The 24,965-nt window shown below is 36.8% G+C and overlaps 1 protein-coding gene across 4 annotated transcripts in view; it reads left to right on the top strand.

Moving 5' to 3' along the window:
- Positions 1-24,965, top strand: part of EVI5 (ecotropic viral integration site 5) — a 207,545-nt gene that overhangs the window by 117,588 nt on the left and 64,992 nt on the right. For all 4 annotated transcript variants that reach the window (XM_080655654.1, XM_080655652.1, XM_080655651.1 and 1 more), the window contains 5 exons: positions 1,971-2,105; positions 4,823-4,963; positions 6,363-6,521; positions 15,671-15,817; positions 23,180-23,275. In XM_080655654.1, the coding sequence (XP_080511780.1) occupies positions 1,971-2,105; positions 4,823-4,963; positions 6,363-6,521; positions 15,671-15,817; positions 23,180-23,275 (678 nt within the window). The remainder of the gene's footprint in view (positions 1-1,970; positions 2,106-4,822; positions 4,964-6,362; positions 6,522-15,670; positions 15,818-23,179; positions 23,276-24,965) is intronic.

Here is a 24,965-nt window from a genome sequence, read left to right as displayed (position 1 = left end):
AGAAAACACAATATTGAAACTCATGGATACCTATCTGAAGTAGAATTGGTAGAGGAGATAGAGAAGATAGGCAGGAGAACCAGGGAAGAGAAATATCCCAAAATCTAAGGCAGGAGAAAGTTTTACTTAAGATTAATCAGTTGACTGGTAAAGATAAGAGCTGTTTGTAATTAGAGCAGTTTTATCAAGAACTAAGCCTAGTTTGCAGTGGGTTGAGGAACAAATGGGAAGTATGAAAGGAGAAGTAACATATAAACTGTGGAATTTAGAATTTACCACTTGAACAAGAGAACAATTAGAAGTTTTGTAAATTTTATTGAAAAAATTTCTCCCAATCTTAGTAACACTTTTTTGTGCTTGGTTGGATCATTTGGTTTATACCAGGTCAATGAGTCCATTCTCATATGGGCCATTTGGGTTTGATGTATTCCTGGGGATTTCCTAAAATAGAGTCTTGGCAAACAAACCTGAACTGCAGTTTCTAGGGCTTTAGGTTAAGGGCAAAAAATCCTGGAATTATTCATAAAATAGCTATGATCTCATTAAACAAAAACGATGACACCTGTTATTTGGTCATTCCAAAAGAGTGCCTTTTGGTAAGGTTAAGTATTTGCTAAAGTGATATACTTGTTTCAGATGTATTTTTTGTAATGAAATGTTTTAATTGTATCAGAAAATTACTAGGAGAAATAATGTGTAATGTATTGAATTAAAAAGTCCTTATTTGCTTAGTAAGTGAACTGTTCATTTTAAAAAACGACGTCATCTGTTTGGGTAATTGGGGTAAGGGAGTACCATATGTTTTAATTAGGCATCTAACAGTTTTTTTAAATAGAGTTTTAGTCTGACATCGGTTTTGTTCCTAATATTCTGAAGAATAAAAGGAGCCATTCTCATGCTAGTTCAGTAGGAGATTGTTCTCTATGACTCTATTTGGAAATTATGAGTTGTCACTTTTTCTTTACTACATTAGTTAAATGTAAAGTGATACTTTATTTTAGGAAGTCTTTTAAGGTGGTGAATTAGACATATTTTTGCTTTTTTTAAAACAACTTTTGTGTAGAAACTGGCTTAAAAGGGGATTTTTTAAGTGGCTGCATTGCTATTCACATTATAGCGTAGGAGAGGAAATGGAAAGGTTTCATGCTTCTATGGTTAATTTGTTCATGCAGCATCTGCATTTTTCTCTGCTTCCAGCACTAATTTTTATGCATATTTTTAAAGAGATCTATATTTCTAAAAGAAAATACATTTTTGTTTTGCTGGGATTTAGGATGGTTCACATTATTGTGGATCCCTTGTTTTTATTTCTATTAGATTAAAATAGAATTTTCAGTAAATTTGTACTTATCTTCTGTAGTCTATAACAGTACTGTCCAATAGCAATATAATGAGCCACATTGGCATTTAAAATGCCACATTAGAAGTAGTAATTAATAATTACAGATAAATGAATATTTTTGTTTAACTCAGTATTTTCAAAATATTATTTGAACAGGTAATCAATATAAAAGTTATTAATGATATATTTTACCTTTTGTATTTCACATTTTCAAAATCCAGTTTGTATTTTCCACTTACAGCCTTTCTCAACTTGACCGAGCCACATTCAATGCTCAGTAGCCACAGGCGGCAAATGGTTGCACTATTGTACAGTGCAGGTCTATGGAATCAGGGCAGATTCTTAGTATCTGGATGGATAGAAAGATAAAGAGCTATTTTCTATACATTGGATTTGATTAGTATAATAACTGGTTACCAATACCCAATAATAATGTGATCCTCTTTATGGATGTCAAACTTTTTTATTAATTGAAAAGTTATTTGGAGGAGATATGCTAAAAATATTGGGTAGATGGAACTTTTATGTTTGATTGCCCTTAATAACTGTACTGTGCCATTGCATTTATTTCTATTATACATACATGTTTATGCTTCATGAAATTTCAGTATATGTCTGTAATTTGTAGCATAAATGCAGTTCCAGCTACAATGAAGATTTTGTGCTACAGCTAGAGAAGGAATTGGTTCAGGCCCGTCTGAGGGAAGCTGAGGCTCAGTGTGCACTAAAGGAGATGCAGGATAAAGTCCTGGATATGGAGAAGGTGAGACCAACACAAATGCTGTTACTCCCAAAATAAAGGGATATGTGATCGATATTTAAGTACTTATTGAGCAGTTCAGTTGGATTTACACATCAGAAACCTTACATATTAGATACTGAGAGATAAAAGGAAAAAATATAAGATTCCCAATTATTCTTTGTTGTTGCCATACTACTCAAAGCCCCATATTTAAGGGTAAAAGTAGAGACTAGAGTCCTTTTACAGGAAAACAAGATAATTTTGATATGAATAATATTTAAATGTTGGAGAAGAGAAACTTAGGAGGTAGAAATGAACTGTTCTCAAATATTGTAATATCTTCTTCTGCAAGAGATTGGCTCTGACTAATACATAAACATTTCAGGGAGAATTTCATCTGAGTATAACTGTTGCAATTTCCCAAGCTATACTAAGCCACCTCAGGAAGATCTTAGCCTGAGGTATGCTATGGAAGCTAACTTACCTCTTTTCAAAGTCATTAAAGAAGTTGAAGGGTTAGGCAAATAGTGGAAATAGAGCAGGAAATAATTTAATGAAATAGAACAGGAAAAACTACAGTCAGTAGTGGAATAATTTTTGCTAGAAATCTGCTTGCTATTTTATTTGGAAAATTTATTCTATTTATTGAGAAAAAGGCCAACAAGGCTGTGAAAATGCCTAACAGAATATTTGGTCTCTAACTTGGGAGTTTTCTGGGCTCCATGATTTAGATAAGAAACTGGGCCTCTCTGTTTTGAATTTTTGATAGTAAGAAATGTCCTTGAGTCCATTTTAAAAATGGATTTCTTAAGGAGCTTTGTTGGTATTCATGGCATAGGGTAGAAAGGAAATTGGAAGGTTTTTTTTTAATATATTTTTTTATTGATTTTTTATAGAGAGGAAGGGAGAGGGATAGAAAGCTAGAAACATCGATGAGAGAGAAACATCAATCAGCTTCCTCCTGCACACCTCCTACTGGGGATGTGCCTGCAACCAAGGTACATGCCCTTGACCGGAATCGAACCTGGGACCCTTCAGTCTGCAAGCCGACGCTCTATCCACTGAGCAAAACCGGTCAGGGCAGAAAATTGGAAGGTTTTGTGCTTCCTATGGTTAATTTCTTCATGCAGGGCTCTCTTTTTATGTATATGCAGTAAAGTTTTGGTTTTCCATAGAGAAAATATTTAAAGTTCATCATAAAAATGTGTAGTTGGCAAGAACCACTTTATTTCATCAGATATAGAAAATTTCATATTCAAGTTAATCTCATTAGTACCTCAGTTTACCTATGGGCATCTCATTTAGGATCTCTTGGTCACTTCCCAGAGCAGTTTAATTCAGGGCTACCCTATATCCTAAGGTGGGTCTTTCAGTATGGTAGGAGAGTAATCTAATAGTCACCTAATCTAATAGTAGTATTAAATTTGTAACTATTGACATAAATAGTGACTAATGCACAGAGATTTTATACTCCTTTCCAAAGTGACATGCTGAGAAAATACAACAAAACAGATTGTAGGCTATTCTTTTCCATGAATCTTTAAAATGTAAATGATGTTTGCTTCGTTTGGAGTCCTAATCACAGGTAAGTAAATTTATTGCCATGTTGAACAACCTTTTTAATTCTATTGGTTTGTAACACTGATTAGTGTTACTAAACAAAGTAGAGTTAGACTTTCTGTGTTCTCAAAATTAAGCCTTACGCATTCCTGTGGGATGTAAAATAGTGCAGCTGCTTTGGAAAAGATTGGCAGTTTCTTAAAAATTAAATGTGGAATTGCCATTTGATTAGGCAGTTCTGCTCTTTGATATATACTCAAGAGACTTAAAAATATAGGTCCCTACAAAAACTTTTACACAGTTATAGCAACCTTGTACATAATGGCCAGAAGTGGTAGCAACACAGAGTTCTGTCAATTGATGAATGTATAAATAAAATATGGTATATCAATATAACAGGTGTTTTTTGGCAAGAAAAAAGGAATGAATCTTAAAAACATGACAAGTGAAAGAAGCTAATTATAAAAGCCACCTATTGTATGATTCCATTTATATGAAAATGTCCTGAATAGCAAATCCATAGAGACTGAAGGAATAAGGGCTGCCAAGGGCTGGGGGGAAGGGGAGGAATGTGGAGTGATTGGAAATGGGTATAGGGTTTTTTTGGGGGTAATTAAAATGTTTGAAATTAGATCAAGATGTTGGTTATACAGCCCTGTGAATCTCTTAAAAACCACTGACTAGTGTATATTAAAAGAGTAAGTTTTGTGGTTTGTGAATTATCCTATATAATAAAAGGCTAATATGCAAATCGACTGAACCACCAGTTGCTGTGACACACACTGACTACCAGGGGTAGATGCTCAATGCAGGAGCTGCCCCCTGGTGGTCAGTGCACTCCCACAGGGGGAGCACCACTTAGCCAGAAGCCCTGAGCCCAGCTCACAGCTGGTGAGCGCAGGGGCAGCGCAGGGGCAGCGCAGGGGCGGTGGCAGGAGCCTCTCCCACCTCCACGGCAGTCGGACATCCCCTGAGGGCTCCTGGGATGTGAGAGGACACAGGCCGGGCTGAGGGACCTCCCTCCTCCCGCCCTCCGAGTGCACGTGCACCGGGCCTCTAAGTATCTCAATAAAATTAAGTATAATTATATATGGGACAAAATAGCTCTTATATGCTTTATTTATTTTATTTTATTCTTTACATTTAAAAATCTCAAGTTAAATTTTTTCTTGCTTTAGAGAAACAACTCCTTTCCTGATGAGAATAACGTTGCAAGGCTTCAGGAAGAACTCATTGCTGTGAAACTGAGAGAAGCAGAAGCTATTATGGGTTTGAAAGAACTTAGACAACAAGTCAGAGATTTAGAGGAGCACTGGCAGGTATATCAATATGTTTTATGTGCTTTCTAAAAAGAGGGTAAAACCTGAATATACAATTTTTATGAGTTTGAAGTAGTTGATGACCAACACTGGGATATGACTTTAAAGTATGAAAGACCCTGTATAATGTACACAACTGAGAGAATTTATAAATTGCAAGTACCTTTAACTGTTTCTCCCTTTTTAACTCTTATAATTAAAAAAGATAAAATAGAGATCATCATATTTTTGCTGTTATATTATTGTAATTTATGTATTTTTTTCTAAAAACCTATAAAGAAATAATTCTTTATATAGCACATATTTCTTCTGTTGATATTAAATCCATTTTTCAGTGTGAGATAGTAGAAGGCTGACACCAATATAAATTTGTAACTTTATTTTTTTAATCCTCACCCAAGCATATTTTTCCCATTGATATTCAGACAAAGTGGAAGTAGTCTGGGGGAGACAGAGAGAGAGAAACATCAATGTGAGAGAGACACATCAATTGGTTGCTTGATTGCTTCTTGAATGTACTCCAATAGGGGCCTGGGATTGAACCTGCAACCCAGGTACGTGCCCTTGACCGGGAATTGAATCTGCAACCCTTCGGTGCACAGGCCAATGCTTTAACTAATGAGCGATGCCAGTCAGGGCTGTAACTTATTTTGAAAATTGGTATCTCACAAAATAGATCAGACATTTAGCTAGTTACATGTCAACAAATGTATGCACATATGAGGGAAACTGTTGACAACAAACAGAAATACAAATGCTGTAAGAAAGGGAGAGCAGGAAGAAAACAAAAACTACACAGTATTTCAGATTAGTGATCTTGGTTTGAATTTGGGGTAAGTGATGCATCTAGCAAAGACTGAAATTAATCCTTGACATTGTCGTGGCTTTTTTTTTTTTTTTTTCCAATATCAAGCAGCAATAAATTGGAAATTAAAAATAAATAACCTGTACCTTTGCCATGGGTATTTTTAGAACACTGCTCTTAACTGCTAATATTGCTTCCTTAATTCATGAATAGCCCCACTTTTTCCTTTTCTTGGGATTTCATTAAAAATAATGTGAAAATCTCATTTAAAAATTAGGGTAAAAATTGTATTGTTTATAATAATTAATTCACAGTATTAAAAATTGAACTATATCTGAGTTATCCCAAATCTTCTACTTACTGGCAGTGAGATCTACAGTGTGACTTTTCTGAAGTTATTCACAAATTCCATTTTTTTCATACCTGAATAATAAAGATAATAGTGCCTAACTTTTTAGATGTTTCTGGGGGTTAAATAAAATAATGTGTATAAAGTGCTTAACATACTACTGAATCTAAAATAATTGCTCAGTAAAGTTAGCTCTTATTTTGATACTGGGAATATTTGTTGCAATATAATTTTTTGTGTTTTAGCGCCACTTAGCTCGTACTACTGGGAGATGGAAAGACCCACCTAAGAAAAATGCTGTGAATGAGTTACAAGATGAATTGATGACCATTCGACTTAGAGAAGCAGAAACACAGGCAGAAATAAGAGAAATAAAACAAAGGATGATGGAAATGGAAACACAGGTAAGATGGAAAGCCCAATATCTTTAAAAAATATCATTAGCAGCCGTGACCGGTTTGGCTCAGTGGATAGAGGGTCGGCCTGCAGACTAAAAGGTCCCAGGTTCGATTCCGGTCAAGGGCATGTACCTTAGTTGTGGGCACATCCCCAGTAGGAGGTGTGCAGGAAGCAGCTGATCGATGTTTCTCTCTCATCGATGTTTCTAACTCTCTTTCCCTCTCCCTTCCTTTCTGTAAAAAAACCAATAAAATATATTTAAAAAAATATCATTAGCAGATCAAAAATTTATGCACAGATTGTATCCTCCCTAGAATAGAGCTAAAAGGTGGACATGTGAAACTATCTAGACTACAATTTGTAGCCCAAATAAAAAGGGCTAAAATTATGGTCTTTGATATCAGAGACTTAATGTCTTTGACCCATTCAACAAAGTTTGAGCAAGTTGTAATACTCCATTTGACTTTGTTAGCTTGTTACACAACTTGAGAGGGAATATTCATGTAGAGCAAAATTTCTCAATATCAACACTATTCACATTTTTGACCAGATGAAGTCTTCATTGTGGGGACTGGCCTGTGCATTTTAGGATGTTTAGTAGCATCCCTGGCCTCTACCCACTAGATGTCAGTAGCACCTCCCCAGCCCCCACATAGTAATGACCAAAAATATCTCTACACATTGCTAAATGTCCTTGGCAAAATTCCCTGGGTGAGAACCACTGGTATAGAATATAATGTGAAAAGTGATTCCTAAAGTTGTGTAATGTGATTCTGAATGAGTCAGTTCAAAATTATACTTCTTTCTTCTCAAATCCCCCTTTCTCTAATAAACTCTATCTTAAATATATTTAAGATCTGAGAGGTCCTTTTTATGATATCCATTTGTATTATAAAGGTACATATAGTTTTTATGTGATGCATTTGTGGGGGCCATATTCTCTATTCTCTATAATGTTATTTGGTTTTCAAAATACTTATTCAGTCAGTAGGGGGCATAGTTAACTCAGGTATCAGTCTGTATACTTATGTGTAAAAAACAGTCATTCCAACTTAAACATAACATGAATATGTAAATCCTTTCAAATAAATAAATATATTTTGTTTTACATTGTTCAAAGTTATTTTCTTGTATTTTTCATTGTAGTAGTTAAAAATAACAGTAAGATGAAAAGTAGAAATCTAGTTTTTATAATCAAATGTTATCTCAGTATAGATATTAAAGATGCAACACAGTTTTTAAGCCATGTTCAGGATTTATTTCAGAGTGGGTATAAGTGAATGAGTCAAATTCAACAAACGTGGTTTCGAGAACTTGTGATAATAAAGTACTGTCCAACCTTCCAAGAACGTATACTTGAGGAATCAGGCATTCACAAACTATATTTAATATAATTTATTTTCTGAGATGATGGATGATAATTAAGTATTGTGGTAATCATTTCATAATTAAGTCAGGTCATTATGCTGTACACTTTAGATTTATACAGTGCTATATGTCAGTTATATCTTAATATAACTGGAAAAATATATAATCAGAAATATGGTAATTAGAGAGTTAGATAGAAATTGCTATGGAGAATGGAGGGAAAAATTAGTTCCAACTAGGTGGTTTTGGGGAATGTTCCCTAAGGATTTTGTATTTTGAATTGTGCCTGACTAATGAGTGTGATTTTGGATGAATTTTGCTAGAAGAGAAATGGCTCCTACGTGCCAGTGCTTGAACTGGAGATGATCCGTGAAGTTTTCCCATTGCAAAATGTGAAAAATGAAAACGTTGGTTTAATAGTAATGTTATATTAATCGTTCAAAGAGTTTTACATCAAACACCTGTGGACCCAGCATCCAGGTTAAGACATGTGTCCTTGTTGATACATATAGCTCCAGTTCCTTCATTCTTAATGACTTTTAGAAAAGTCCACCTAGTGTGCATATCTTAGTTATTGAACCACACACCTCTTTTTACCAATTTTGCTATTACAAATAGTGCTGCTCTGAACATTCCTGCACATGTTTCCTTGTGTATATCTTGAAGAGTTTCTTTTATAAGGGGGTTTTATTATTTTTCTGTGCCATGAACCCCCCTTTCAGTCTGAAACCCATGACTCTGTCTCAAGATAATGTTTTTTAATGCATAAAATAAAATATATAGGATTGTAAAGCAAACCAGTTACATTGAGATAGTTATTAAAGTGCTAAAAGGCAAACAAGGTTGTGACAGAACATTTACATAGAAGCATATACAACACATGACCATTGCTGGATTCAGGTTTTTCATACTTTAAGTTTTGTTGTACCTAAGTTAGATTTTCCTTTTTGGGGAGACTCTTTGCTGATTTTTGTTCCAAGGTGAATGAGTTGGGTTGTATTTTATCTTTTTCTGTTCTCAGAAATTTTATATAAGATTGGAGTTACTCATTTTTAATATTTGCTGGAATTTCTATCTTTAAACAGTCTTATTTTGTGAGTATAGGAACTATTGATCCTAGTTGTTGAAGGGTTACAGATCTCATGTTTTCTGTGTCTTCTTGAGTCTGGTTTGGTAAGATAAAGCAAATTTCTGTAAGACTTCAAGAAAATAAAGAAGACACAAACACTATTAAGAATAAAAAAGGTACATAAATACAGGGTGGGGCAAAAGTAGGTTTACAAATTTGTATGAAAAATAATACAATAATTTGTAAATAATAAGAATAAACTCTTGTATACTCACAACTGTAAACCTACCTTTGCCCTGCGTGGTATAGATTCAGTGAAAATACTTTTTAAAAAGATTCTCTGAACAACTTTAAGTGATAAACTTGAAACTTTCAAATTTTGATGAAATTAGACAGTCTCTTTTGGGAAATATGAGTTGAGTGGTTTTTACTTTATCTCTGAGTTTCTTGGACCTGTGGCGTTATGTCTACCATAAAATTGGGAAAATTCTGGGTCATTATTTCTCCAAATATTCTTCTGTTTCATACTGTCTTCTTTTGGGATTTCAGTTACACATGTGTTAGATTGTTTAAAGACCAGCAACTCTTGGATGCTCTCTTCTTTTTCTCTCCATTATTTTGATATTACCCATCTGATCTTGCATGTTTTTCACCTTTCCCTAGAGCAGGGGTGGGCAAACTTTTTGACTCGAGGGCCACAATGGGTTCTTAAACTGGACCAGAGGGCCGGAACAAAAGCATGGATGGAGTGTTTGTGTGAACTAATATAAATTCAAAGTAAAGGAGCGGAGGGGAGAGCAAGAGAACCCTCCGCTCTTTCAGCTCCGCCGGCCGGATAGAACAGCCGAACGGGCCGGATCCGGCCCGTGGGCCGTAGTTTGCCCATGGCTGCCCTAGAGCATTTAGCACATTAATCACAGTTATTTTAAATTCCCTGTCAGATAATTTTAAAATCTGTGTCATATAAGAAGCTGGTTCTGTTGATTACATTGTCTCTCGGTAATGTTTTGTTTTTCTTACCTTTTCCTAAGCTTTGCAAATTTTTCTGTTGAAAATTGGATATCTTGTGTAGGACAGTAGACTGAGGTAAATAGTTTTTATGCCTGGTTATTCACACACCTTTCCTTCTGCTGGGACTTTAATGTGGGGGATTTGAGTTAATATAGTTAGGATTTGGGCTGGGCTTGAGGTTTGTTGTTTCTGTGGTTAACCCTCATTACACCACAGACTTCAAATTCCTCTAATATCTTATTTTTAGATTGGGGGCTGGTTTGCCAAAGCATTTTCTCAGTGTCTCTAGGTCTTCCCTTTGCATAGCATCTCAGAGAGGGTCAGTCTCCAGCCGTATTCCAGTTACCTGTTACAGAAAGTTGGCTGGGCAGAAAACACCTCTGTCCTATTGCTCTGACAAAGTCTCAGCCTTCGGCTGCACTGTCCCTGAACCTGGGGTATTTGGCCTTCTTAAGTACTCCTGCCGGACCCCCAGCTATAGTCCTAGGCTCAAATATAGTCCTGCCCCTTCCTCAGATATAAAAATTTCCCTAGTGCCCCAAAGAGATTAGTATTCCAAGCAAATTAAACCTTTTATTCCCTAGAGGAGGCAAGCAAGAGTTAGTGCCCCTCCCGTATTGGCTGCTATTACCCTTCCTCAGGCCTGTACCTTTGACCTCTCTTTCTCAAGATTCTCCTCAGTCTTTTTTGTGTATACCTGTTGTGGCCCATGAAGAGGTTTGTGAACTTTGCTGCCCCCTTGGGCTCCATACTTGGCCTCCATCAATCTGATACTTATTCTAGTTGAAATATGATTAATAGCTTCTGACTGCTTCTGCTCTTGTCTCTCCTTAGATTTGGGGCTAGTTGGTTGCCCTCTGACCTCACTTCTATGGGTTCAACAAAAGCCATGAACGTAGAGTTTGACTGGCATTTTTTCTTTTTTTAATTCAAAGGGTGGGCACAATGCTCTTTCTGACTCTCTAGATTCCTGACCAGAATTCAAAAGTCTTTATTATGATACATTTGAAATTACTTTGTAATTTTTATGTCTTCCTTTTCTCTTCTTTTTCCTCCTTTATTGCTTTTTATTGGCTTACTTTTGTTTTTCTTTCTCTCTTCTAGTGTGACTTTCATAATTTATTTTATATTAGTGTATATTACTTGAAAATGCTTACTTGACTAAACAAAAACTAAAGTTAGTAATTATCTCTGTCTTCCTTCCAAACTGTAGTAAGGGCCTTAGACGAACTTCATGTGCTCTTCTTCCATCTTCAGATCTTACATTTTACTGTTATTGTATATCTTTTTTTATACATCCAAATTACTAGACGTTATTGTTGTTTTATGGGGTCTGTGGTCATTTGGATTTGTCTACCTATTTTACCAATTTTTTGCTCTCAATTCTTTTATTTAAGTTTCTTTCCAGTTTCAGTCATGTAATTTTATTCTCACTTTCTGAAAATAAATATGCTTTCTCTCACTCTTGTGTAAAAGTTTAGCTGAGTATACTATTGGAGGATGAAATTTATTTTTTTAAGCACTACATATTTTTCCTGTTGATATGTCTGCCAGATATTTCTCTTTCCCTCTTCACAGACTCAGGTTTTACCTTGATTTGCCTCTTCTTTTCTTTAGCATTCTAAGCTTTGTTACATTCTCTCTTGGTGAGGATTTTATTTGTCCTGTTTGGGACTAGTTGTGTTTCCTAAACTTCATTTGGATTTATATGTAGTTTCTTTTTTTTTTTTCAGTTGTAAAAAATTCTCAACTATTATCATCTCTTAGATCAGCAATTTTCAGCTGGTGTGCTGCAAGAATTTTTAAAACATGCAATACCTGACTATTTAGTCAGGGGCACTGACCTCTTTTCCCTTAGATCAGGGGTGGGAAATCTTTTTTCTGCCAACAGCCATTTGGATATTTATAATATCATTCGCAAGCCATAGAAAATTATCAACTTAAAAATTAGCCTGCTAAATGGGAAATATCTGTAATACTATTAACAATAAAACATATATTTTTAAAAAGCCTGCTATATTTGGCCAAACATTTAATTAACTCACCCCTAATGACTTGGCAGGGCCAGAGCAAAGGATTTTGCTGGCCTTATATGGCCCGTGGGCCGGATGTTCTCCAACCCTGCCTTAGGTTGTCAAATAAAAAAATGACAACAGCCAACACAACAGTAGCCATCCTGAATGAATCAAAATTATATCTATTTTTTTGTCAGGTTGGCAAAAATATAATATCTTTTTGGTGTGCCAGGAGACAAAAAAGGTTGAAAATTGCTGTCTTAGGCCATCATCTCTCACCTCCTTTTTTTTCTTCTATTTTATCCTGCAACCCCTACTAGGCATTTTTTGTGTGTGTGTGTACTTATTCTCTTTTCTGTGTCTGATTTCTGACACACTAATTGTTTCTTCAATATATTTAATCTAACCTTTAATTGTATTTTTAATATCAGTGGCTATATTAATTTTAGAAATTGTACTTGGTTATTTTTTTAATTTGTCAAATTTTATTGACAGTGACTTGTGCTTTGCTTTTGCTTTTGCTTCTGCTTCCTTTTTTATGTCCAATAATTTTGAACATAAATTGTTTTATATAAAGTCCCTGTGATTTTATGATATAGAGTTCTCAATAATCTCTTCTTGCTATTTTTTTATCTACTGTTTCTCATTCATAGGCAGTTTTTAGGTTCTATGTGTGTTTTGTCATTCTGGGTCATGAAATTGTAATCAGGGTGCAGGAGGAGTTTTATCTGTGGGAATTCTTTGCAGCTTATCTTGAAAGTATGTTCCTCTGAAGTATAGTTATTTGTTGTTTTTTTTTAATATATTTTATTGATTTTTTACAGAGAGGAAGGGAGAGGGATAGAGAGTTAGAAACATCGATGAGAGAGAAACATCGATCAGCCGCCTCCTGCACACCCCCTACTGGGGATGTGCCTGCAACCAAGGTACATGCCCTTGACCGGAATCGAACCTGGGACCCTTCAGTCCACAGGCTGACGCTCTATCCACTGAGCCAAACTGGTTTCGGCTATAGTTACTTGTTTTAATGGTAGAAGGCAAGGCAGTAAAAAGAGATGGTGGAACATTTTGAATACAATACTGAGAGTTTACTACAATTTTGTACACAGACAGTATTCGTTGAAAATGGAAGGGAAGAGAGTAATATACAGGCATTACTTAGAGAGGTGGCATTTCTTCTGTGAGACAGAAAGATAAGTAAAAATGAAGATGAAACCCTGCAGTGGTAAAAAATGTTGAAGCTTAAATCTATTAGATAATCTAGATTTTTTTTGTTAAAACTAGAGGCAGGGTCGATTTCAGAATAGATATAATGATAGCAACAATTGAGCATTTATTAAGTATCTTAAATTTCAGGCATTGTGTGAGATTCCTTTCATAAACTTTTCTCATATAATTCTCACAACACAGCCTTGAAAGGCAAGTGGTAATATCTATGCTTATACCAGTGTACTGAAATTTGATGCGATTAGATAACTTGACCAAGGCTGAAGAACTGTTAAATGAGGAGCCAGATTTTACTTGTCTTTGGTTATGAAAATTCCTATTGTTGCTTTCAGGCCCCTGAAATATTAGAATATTTTGAGGTTGAATAGAATAATTTGAGGTTGAGAAAATTCAGGCTGGTTTAAGCCTGAATGGAAAAATTATCTCCAGTCAGTTGATTCAAGTTCTGTGGGTTTTTTAGCATGTCCTATAATTATAATACACGAAGCAGCTAGTGTTTATTGAGTTCTTACTATATATTAAGCTTAGCTCCATGTATTATCTCAATTAATTCTGAAGAAAACCAAATGAGCAATAGGTAGTATTTTTTAAAAAATTTTTAAATTTATTTTAGAGAGAGGAAGGGATAGAAAGAGAGAAAAAGAGAGATAGGAAAATATCGATGTGAGAGAGAAACATCAACCCATTGCCTCCTCAATGTGCTCCAACTAGGGATTGAACCCACAACCTAGGTATCTGCCCTGACTGGAATCTAACCTGCAACCTTTCGGTGTATGGGATGATGCTCCAACCAACTAAGCCACAGAGGCCAGGATAGTAGTATTTTTATATACACTTTCAAGTGAGGAAACTGAGACTCAGAAATATTAACTAGTTAGCTTAATCACCAAATAGTAAGCCAGAATTCAAAATCAGTCCATGCTCCATGAAAGTAGACTGTTCTGTGCATTGGAGGAATGTAGACATGCACATGGAACATTTTGTGACATCAGGTTTATGTCCAGTAAATGGTGATGGCACCTTCAATTGGTCTGTGCTTTATTTTGAGAATTGGAAAGAAGAGCTAAATTCATCCTCATCCTGTATCTACCCACTTTGTACTACAATGCCTATTTCAGAAATTAATACCTTCAACTTTTGTGTGACCATCCTTATAGTTTATAGGTATTTATTATATAATGGTAAATTGAGCTATAATGGGAGTTTCTAATTATGGACCTTATGTATTAATTTAGATAATTTGATTTTAAAGCAGTTTTATAAATCTTTTACTTTTCTTTAGTTTTTAAGTATTTGTTGAATAAAATCAACCTATAAGTAATATACGAACATTTTTTATAACCCTATCTAATAAAGAGGGAATATGCTAATTGACCATCACTCTGTCACAAAGATGGCTACACCCACAGCTGAGGCCAAGTTCCCATAAGAAGCCTTAACGAGCAATCAGCAGGGACCTGAGGCTATGCCCTCCCCCGCCCCCCACGGGGCTTGACAGGGGACCTCAGGCCATGCCCCCCACCTGGCAGGGCTTGACAGGGAATCTCAGACAGCGCCCCCCACCCAGCAGGACTTGACAGGGGACCTCAATGTGCCCTTCCCATACTGGTGCTAGGCTAGGGGACCTCAGGCTGCTCCCCCTGCCCCAGCGCCAGGCCGGGGGACCTCAGGCGACGCCCCCCACCAGGTGGGGCTTGACAGGGGACTTCAGGCCGCACCCCCACCCTGGCGCCAGGCCGGGGGACCTCAGACCGCACCCCCCGCCCGGCGGGGCTTGATAGGAGACCTCAGGCCGTGCCCCTCCCCCCAGCAGAGCTTGACAGGGAACCTCAAGGTGCACCCCCAGTGCTGAGTTGGAGGAACTCAGGCCGCGCCCCCGCCCAGCGGGGCTTGATGGGGGACCTGAGGCTGCGCCTCCCTCCCGGTGCTGGGCTTGACAGGGGATCTCAGGCCATGTTCCCCACCTGGCGGGGCTTGATGGAGGACCTCAAGGCACGCCCTCCACCCCGGTCTGGGCTGGGGGGTCTTAGGACATGCCCCCTGTCCTGGCGCTGGGCCAGGGGACCTGAGGCTACGCTTGACAAGGGTGGGACTGGCCGCATCTGGATCTAGCCCAGTGGGGGGTGGGGGGTGCTGGCCAGGTCTGGGTCTCACACGATTTTGAGGTGCATGAGGGTGGGTGGGGACCTGACTCTGGGTCCCGTGGTGTGCCCCAGACTCTGACAGGAGGAAGGTTTTCATATACATTTTACTAATTTTCTTTCATCTCTGACACTTCTATTATAGGAAAAGGGTAAATAGCAATATTAAATTATTTCCTCTAATTAATCCCCTTTTAATGTGCACGAATTTCGTGCACCGGGTCACTAGTGTTGTATAAGCATGAAATGGGTGGGTAGAAATTTGTGAGTTTTTTCAGGCCTTTTATCTGTATAATCTGAGTATTTGTATTTTTTATTATTAGAACCAGATCAATAGTAACCATCTTCGAAGAGCAGAACAAGAGGTGATCAGTCTACAGGAGAAGGTGCAGTATCTTTCTGCGCAGAACAAAGGACTGCTTACTCAATTAAGTGAAGCAAAACGCAAACAAGCAGAGATTGAATGCAAGGTAAACATATCAAGTAGCTAATTGTTTTTGTCAATATAAAAATTCCTTTTTTGTTTTATCTCATTATTGATTACATCATCTTTAAACCAAATAAAGCCATAAGAAACTAGGTTAATTTTCTAGTTTTTCTGAACTTGGTTTGATGGTTGCTTTCAGACCAGGGCAGGGCATCTTGCTCTGAGGTGGATTTCAGGCAGGAAACCTTGTTTTCAACCACTTGGTTAAGTGCCAGTGCATGAAATTAAGTTTACTAAGGGGTAAACTGGTATCTGTCTGCAACATTTCTTTTGACCTGTAGCCCTTTAAAACCAAAGCTTTTAAGGTCTCAACCAAGAAGATAGGTAATTTATAGAGGTTAGGGCAGCTCTGCCTTGATAGGTACTTTATTAGTGGGCAGTGAATGTATTCACATGTTTTCTGGATAGAGTAGAGAGCCAAAGAAATGGGTGTGTGCCAGTGGGTTGGGAAAACTGTGTCCATTTCTCATTATTACTTTAATAAGTTTTTCTATTTTTGTGTGAAGTGTTTGAATTCATAAAGCATGTAAAAGCATTAGAATGCAAGTACGTTTTTTTTCCTTTAATAAGTTTATAGTATAGCACTGGTGAAAGAGAGAGGAGATGGGAAGTGGGTGGGAGGAGAGGGTGTGTATGTGTGTGTGTGTGTGTGTGAAATAAAGAGATGACTGTGGTCTGAGTATTAGAATGGATTGCTGAGGACAAGTTACGGGATTTAAAAAATAAACTAGATATCCATCTTTCCATGGTGAGATAGTAGGAATGATGCCCTTTAAAGATTCCAGTCCTATTATTCTATGATAAGAAATAAGACTTTCAATGGCACATATAAAGCTGTAATTCCATCAACTTGTTCTGGTGTCATTAAAAACCAAGAGTGAAGCTTGAGTGGTTTATCAGTGTCACTGAAATCCAGAGATGAAATTACATCCTAATTAATATGCATGGCTGTTACAATTTACACTGACAGAAATCTGTAGGCAGTACTGAAATTTGTACTAATTTCAAAGGAGTCCCTCTTGAAGGATATGACTAGACAATTTAGAAATAAAATGATGTGGCATGAGTTTATATCAACTTGATTTGCTATACTAATATTTTACTGAGTTTTTATTATGCTATATTGTCTGTGCTGACTCATTTTTATTAAAGAACTAAATGTAATGTTTTTCATTATTGCTGTAAGTTTTTGTTAAAGCATGTTGATAACACTGTTATTGGATTTAATATTGCTCCTCAAATGCCTTACCACCTTTTAATCAAAGTAAAGTGTTCTTTGGAAATAAATATTTGGGGAGTTTGCTGATGAATATAATTTTCTTTGAATTTATCTAAGCAATAAGCTCAGATTTGGAATTTTAGAGAATTTAAGAACTCTTTTGAGATTTAAAAAATTTTTAATTGTTCATTAATACCTCTGTGAAATATGTATGTTACAGATGCTGACTCTGATATTTCCCCTGCGTTTAAGCTGTATATTGATTTATTTAATCTTTTGTAATGCCTTTTGCCTATTTCAAGAATGACTAGTGTGTTGTCTCTAGCACCTAGTACATTCTGATTACGTGTATTTTATCTTGTTATGTTGGAACAATTCAGGAACAAACCTATCTTTCAAGGAAGCCTGTCCTACAATTATATAAATCTGATTCATTTTCATTTAGTTTTACATAATTATAGCTTATTATTTGTTGATAAACAATAGTAAAGTTAATTTAACTTTTTATTTATTTAAAATGTCAGGATGCTATTTTAATATTAATATTAATGTTATTTTCCCTCTGTAACTGAATTTGAATGTTCCCAATTTAAGATGAAATAGTACAAGTTTGTGATCCCCAATATGAAAATCCCAATCACTATAAAACCCAACGTTTTTTTTCATAAATTTTACACAAATTCATTTGGAAGCAAAACCTGATTTGAATTGAAATATGGTCATTTATCATTTTTATTTATCCCAGTTGGTGTGGGTATTTGTACTTCACTGCCTCATTGTGTTGAGCATTGAGTATACTGTTTCATATGGATACCACCTCAGCTCCTACTGGATAAGACCAACATATGGTTTATATACCATATTACTTTTGTAAAATCTAAAAAAATCTGAAATTTCATAGCACACCTGGTCCCTAAGATTTCAGTAATGGGATTGTGGGATTTTCTACATAAATAAGAATTTGAAGATTATAGGAAGATTTTAGGTTCTCTAGTTCTACATATATTGAGAAAACATATATTAATTTATATGCAAACTTGTAAAATTGTGTAATAAATAATGTTAAGTAAGGAAAGCCAGTCAAGGTATTTTACTATGATTATAATACTAATATTATAACACCCCTTCTATCTCATTATCTTCCTGACCCTACCACATACCTCTTCTTTCATTCCCCGCTCCCCCCCGCACCCCCCCGCCCAGGGTTTATTATTTTAAGTCCTTTTAGAGTTTCTTTTAGGCAAATACTGTGAAGTAAATGTTCATACTTTTTCTTGTCCTCACTCTTTTACATGAAAGTTAGCATACTGTAGATTCTGCTTTTGCTTTTTTTTTCTGGTCATATGTTTTCTGGAGTTTTAAATATCAGTTCTTTTTTTTTATTTTTATTTTTTTGATTTTTTAAAATTTATTTTTTTTAATTGTTTGAAGTATTACAAATAGTAGTACATATGTCTCCTTTTTTTTCCCCCCCCATTGACCTTCCCCCGGCCTCCCCTTCCCCCCAGTACATGCCTTTACCTGTCCCCACCCCCCCACCCCCAGTGTCTTGTATCCATTGGTTATGCTTATATGCATGCGTACAAGTCCTTCGGTTGATCTTTTACAGCCCCCCCCCCCCCACAACCTCCTCTGCCTTCCCGCTGTAGTTTGACAGTCTGTTCAGTGCTTCTTTGGCTCTGTATCTATTTTTTCCCCATTTCATTCCTTTAAAAAAATCTTGCCTCTGCAGACTAGAAATAAACATAAAATAACAAAAAATGTTTGAGTCCCAATTTTCATGTCCAACAGTTCTGAGTCCCCGTTTCAATGTCAAACAGTTCCTTAAGTGTACATGTCAGCAATGATATCTGGATGGTGGGCACATGGTGGCAATGCAGGTCCGACCCTCTCTGGTTTGGTCCAAGGCAACTTGCTGCGTCGCACAGCTGCTGACTGCTAGCATGGCAAGGCGTCGTCAGCGTCTTCCATCTCTGGACTGTTTCTCCTCTTGTCTTCGTGGTTGGAGCAGACCTGTCAATTCCTCTCTGTTGCAGGAATCCACATGGTCTTGGAGTTGTTTTCTGAAAATATACAAACATATTCTTGACCAAAAGTTAATAAAGGAATCTTTTCTATATAATTGATTTGGGATCCTTTTTATTTTTGCCCAAACGATTTTCCTTTGTCTTATTTAGACACCATGTGTGTTTTTCATGGGTGTCTTGCTGTTAGCATTACAAATGAAAACTAATTTTGTAAAGTAAAAGTTTTCTAGATGTAATTTACTTATAGGATATTTTTCCTTACATGATATTACCCTTCTATCCCCCCTTTTTTGATTAATGGAGGCTTTTGTAACTTTTATAATGCAGTCTTGATGACTTTAAATTTTAATTTTTTGACAAAAATATGGCTGCTTTAGTTTCATTGCATGTTCAGGAATTTTACCATGAGATGAACTACCAATAGAAATTTTAGTTACCACTTTAGGAACAGCTTTTTGTCCAGTACAATTAAATTTACTTGAATATTCACTTATTACAATTAGCCTATTTAAATTAATCTGAAAACTTGATTATTATTTTACTGTCAAATTTAATACTCTACCAACAATCTTAGTTTACCCTGTAAATATTAGTGGAAAGGATTATTTGCATTCTTGAGTAGGCCCTGAGCATTCCTGGTGCTAGGCTGGATTTAGATATGGGGCAGCTGCTGTCGGCCAAGTCTCTGTCTGTTACCTGGGTCCCAATTTGAGTTGGGCCAAGTCCCTGTATGTCACCTGTGTCCCGATCTGAACTGGGCGTGGGAAGCAAAGCAGCCATGGGGGCAGGAGATCTCCCTCAGACGGGGTGAGGGTTCAGGCCCCTGCAAGGTTGGGGGGGTGAGGGTCTGTGCCCCACCTCTGATGATCCCCAAGTTCTCTCCTGATGGCCCCTCTGCGACTGTGCCTGTCTTAGGTTGTTCCTTCCCTAAATATCAGTTCTTAAAGAGTCTTCTCATTATTGATGGGCACATGGGTTGTCCCCAGTGTTTTACTACTATAAACAGAGTACCAGGTGTACCGGTTAATAATGCAGATTTTTTTCAATAGATGAAGTTACACATATGTTGATATATATGCAATTTGATATGTATGCTATTTTGTTGTATGGCAGCAAGCTTCAAAACTTCATATGTCAAATTTTCTGAAGGTGTTAACATCATAATTTTACGCTTAAAAATGTCGAATTTCGTGCCAAAAATAAGAGCATTTGCTGGAAGTTTTAATTCATTACTTTACTTTGAAGAAAAGTGCTGCTGAAATTTATCGTATACTTCGGGAAGCTGATGGTGAACATACTCCATCTCAAGATACTTGTGAACGCTGGTTTAAATGCTTTAAAAGTGATAATTTTGATGTGAAAGACAAAGAACATCCAGGTCAACCGAAAAAGTTTGAAGACCAACAATTACAAGCATTATTGGATGAAGATGCGTGTCAAACGCAAAAATAACTTGCAGAAAGATTAAACGTTGCTCAGCAAACAATTTCCGATCATTTACAAGCAATGGGAAAGATTTTAAAGGAAGGAAAATGGGTGCCACGTCAACTGAACGAAAGACAAAGGGAAAACCGAAAAGTCATCAGTAAAATGTTGCTTCAACGGCACGAAGAAAGTCTTTTTTGCATCGAATTGTGACTGGCGATGAAAAGTGGATTTATTTTGAGAATCCCAAAGGCACAAAATCATGGGTTGATCCAGGTCAACCATCAACATTGACTGCAAGGCCAAATTGCTTCAGAAAGAAGACAATGCTTTACGTTTGGTGGGATCAGGAAGGTGTGGTGGTGTATTATGAGCTTCTAAAACGAGGTGAAACTGTTAATACTGATCGCTGCCGACAACAAATAATCAATTTGAACCACGCTTTGATCGTGAAACGACCAGAATATGCCAGAAGACATGGCAAAGTAATTTTGCTTCATGATGACGCACCATCACACACTTCAAAACCAGTTAACGACACGTTAAAAGATCTTGCCTGGGAAGTATTAACCCACCCACCGTATTCACCAGACCTTGCTCCTTCAGATTACCACTTGTTCCGATCAATAGCACACACACTTTCTGAGCAGCACTTCAAAACGTATGAAGAAGTAGAAAATTGGGTCTCTGAATGGTTTGCCTCAAAACAAGAAAAGTTCTATTGGGACAGTATCCACAAATTACCTGAAAGATGGGGGAAATGTGTAGCTAGCAATGGACATTACTTTGAATAAACCACTTTTGATGTTTCTCTTGAAATTATCATGTTTTCTTTGATTACAAAATCCACATTATTAACCAGTACACCTGGTATAGTGAATAACCTTGTAACATACATAATTTCAGATGTATAGAAATGTATCTACACATTCTTATAGGATAAATTCCTGTAAATGTTATTGTTTGGTGAATGGGTAAATGCATTTGTTCTTTTCATAGATTTTGTCAGATTACCCTCCTTAAAGTTGTACCATTTTGTACTTTGACCACCAGGGCATTATGGTACCTGTTTCTTCATCATGTTACTTACCAAGTGTCTAGGCAAATATTTTCATTTTAAATAGATGTAATTTACATATTCTAGGACAGTGATTCTCAAATTGGTTTGGGAGGAGGTGAGATTATGAGGCTTCAAAGAATGATGGCATCTACTTATGTATTTGAGAATTAAATCAAATATTTGGCTGTCTTCTGTCAGTTACTCTTATAGGCACTGAGGATACAGTGAGGAAGGTGGACATAATGTTTAGTGAGATAATAAGTAAAAATTGATAAGATCATTACTAATGATATACACTGGACTGGGAGTTAAGAGGAAGTGGTAATTAAGATGTAGTGCTAGAAGGTGGTATGAGAAGTGGGACCTGAAGAGTAGGAAAGAATCAGTCTTGTGAAGAGCCAGCACAAGATCCCTGCATGAAGAGGGTCACAGAGTTCAAAAGCAGGAAAGAACTTGGTTGCTGAGTCTTGTACATAATGAAAAGCTTAATGAGATGAAGCCAGGGAGACAGGCAGTGACTCTACTTCTTATACGTAAATTTTTATACTCATGGCAACGAGTTTGGGTTTTGCTCTGTGGGAGGCTAGTGAAACATTTTAAGTAGGAAAGCAATATATGATATGTTTTCTGTTTTACTGTATTTGCTTCAGTTTATTGACTTAAGAGAGAGATAGAAACAACCTAAGAGAGAATCATTGATTGGCTGTCTCCTGCACACCCCATATTGGGGATCACGCCCAAAATCTGGACTTGTGCCCTGACCTGGAATTAAACTGTGACCTTCTAGTTCATGGGTCAGTGCTCAACCACTAAGTCACACCGGCTGAGATATTTTGACTCTTGATTTTAAAATAATTTTATGTTTAAAGAAAAGTGGCAAAGATAGTGCAGAGAATTTCCATAGACCCTTTAATCAGCTTGTCCTGATGTTAACATCTTACATAACCATGGTACATTTATTGATACTAAGAAATGAAAGTTGATACAATGTTAGTCCTAAACTACAGATTTTATCAGATTTTCCCATCATGTCTCAGTTTCCTCTAATCTGTGACAGCACAGATATTGTAGAATATGGCTTTAGAGTTTTTTCTTTGTGACATTTTGAAGTGGTGGGGTAAATATTATGCAGAATTGTGATACAATCTAATTTTTATTATTATTTGTAGTACAATGTAAATATTTATTAACATTTATTCTTCAGAAAGAAAATAATTTTTAAAACGTTATCTACTAACATTGTTAGTATTGATATCTTTGTTATTCTGTTGTCCTGGTTAAGGGTTTGGAAGTTCTTAATAATTGTTCTTTCATAAAAAACTTAACTTTCAGTCACCAATAATTTTAATAAATTTAATTATGTTAAATTTTAACTTAAATATTTTGAGCAATATTAATTTATATGAATGATATTTCTTAATATTTAAAGATGGGATGCTATCCTCTATATTCATTTCATACTAAGTTTAGGAGATAATGGCTTTTTCTCATTTGATGGGCTTGTTATTTTCTAAATTTTAAGATAGGTTACAGTGTTTCTGTTTCTGTATTAATTTATCTTTAGTTTGGTTAATTATATGGTTTATTATTGGCTTGTTTTGTTTGCCACCGTAGAACAAGGAAGAAGTGATGGCCGTGAGACTGCGGGAAGCAGATAGCATAGCTGCTGTGGCTGAACTGCAGCAGCACATCGCTGAGCTTGAAATCCAGGTACCGTATGGACATAGTAAAATACACATACAAATAATGCAACCATTCCCTCTCCCTCTGTGCCTGAACAATTATATCTTCATCCTGAAAATGACTGTGATTCTGTTTTCAACACTTACTCATTTCTAAGTCCATTCTTTTTATTGTTGTATGTGTATAGTTCTGTGACATTAAGTACATTCACATTGTTGTGCAACAAATCTCCAGAACTCTTCATCTTGCAAACCTGAAACTCTATACCTATTAAACAACTCCCCATTCTCCTCTTTCCCAACCCTTGGAAACCACACATCCTACTTTCTGTCTCTGAATTTGACTATTTTAGGTACCTCATATAAATATAGTCATGCATGTTTCTTTTTGTGACTGGCTTATTGCACGTAGCATAATGTCATTAAGGTTCATCCATGTTGTGGCATGTGTCAGAATTTCATTTTTAAGGCTGAATAATATTCCATTGTGTGTGTGTGCCACATTTTGTTTATCCATTGATGAATACTTGAGTTGCTTTCAGATTTTGGCTATTGTGAATAATGCTGCTATGAACATGGTGTACAAATATCTGTTAGAGTCCTTCCTTTCAATTCTACCTGTAAGTGGAATTGCTGGATCCTGTGGCAATTCTGTGTTTAATTTTTGAGAAGTTGTTACACTATTTTTCACAGCAGCTGCAGCATTTTACATTCCCACCAGCAATGCACAAGGGTCTCGATTTCCTCACATCCTCACCAACATGTATTAATTTTGTTTTCTTTTTTTAATACCAGCCATCCTAATGAGTGTGTCTGGTATCTCACTGTGGTTTTAATTCGCATTTCCTTAATGATTATTAATATTGAGCATCTTTCATGTGCTTATTTGTCTTTTGTGTATCTTCTTTAGAGAAGTGTCTATTCATGTTTTTGCCCATCTTTTAATGAGGTTGTTCTTGTGTTTTAGAAGTTCCTTATAGTGTCAATCCCTATCAGATATGTGGTTTACAAACATTTTCTCCCATTTCATGGGTTGCCTTTTCACACTTATTTTCCTTTGATGTACAAAAGTTTTTTGTGGTTTTTTTTTTTTGAAGTCCAACTAGGTGTTTTCTTTTGTTGCCTGTGCTCCAAGTCCATTTTTGAATGATAATGATCACATTTCTATATTGTCAAAGCTGTTTTCAAAAGAAAATTCAAAGCTTTAAAAATAACTGTTTTTGTTATTTCTTCTTATACAATAGTAGAGGCCTGGTGCATGAATTTGTGCACGGGTGGGGTCTGGCCGGCCCATCCTGACTGGGGCCGATTGGGTTGGGCCGACTGAGGGGAGGGACCATGGGTGGGACCAGCCATGGGGGAAGGGCCACTGGCGGTTGGTGGGCCGGCCCCACCCCCTGGTCGAACTCCCAGTTGAACTCCAGTGGAGAGGACAATTTGCATATTAGCCTTTTATTACATAGGACTAGAGGCCCAGTGCACGAGATTTGTGCACTGGGGAGCGGGGAGGGCCCTCAGCCTGGCCTGAGCCCTCTTGCAGTCCAGGAACCCTTGGGGGATGTCCGACATCCCTCTCGCAGTCTGGGGCTCTTGCAGTCCGGGACCCCTTGCTCCTTACCGCCCGCCTGTAGCGGAGGTGGGAGAGGCTCCAGTCACCGCCGCTGCACTTGCCAGCCGTGAGCCTAGCTTCTAGCTGAGCGGTGCTCCTCCTGTGCAAG

Source organism: Plecotus auritus, assembly GCF_963455305.1.
Source record: "Plecotus auritus genome assembly, chromosome: 2".
In the NCBI taxonomy this organism is placed as follows: Eukaryota; Metazoa; Chordata; class Mammalia; order Chiroptera; family Vespertilionidae; genus Plecotus; species Plecotus auritus.
This window is presented reverse-complemented; position numbering and strand designations above follow the sequence as displayed.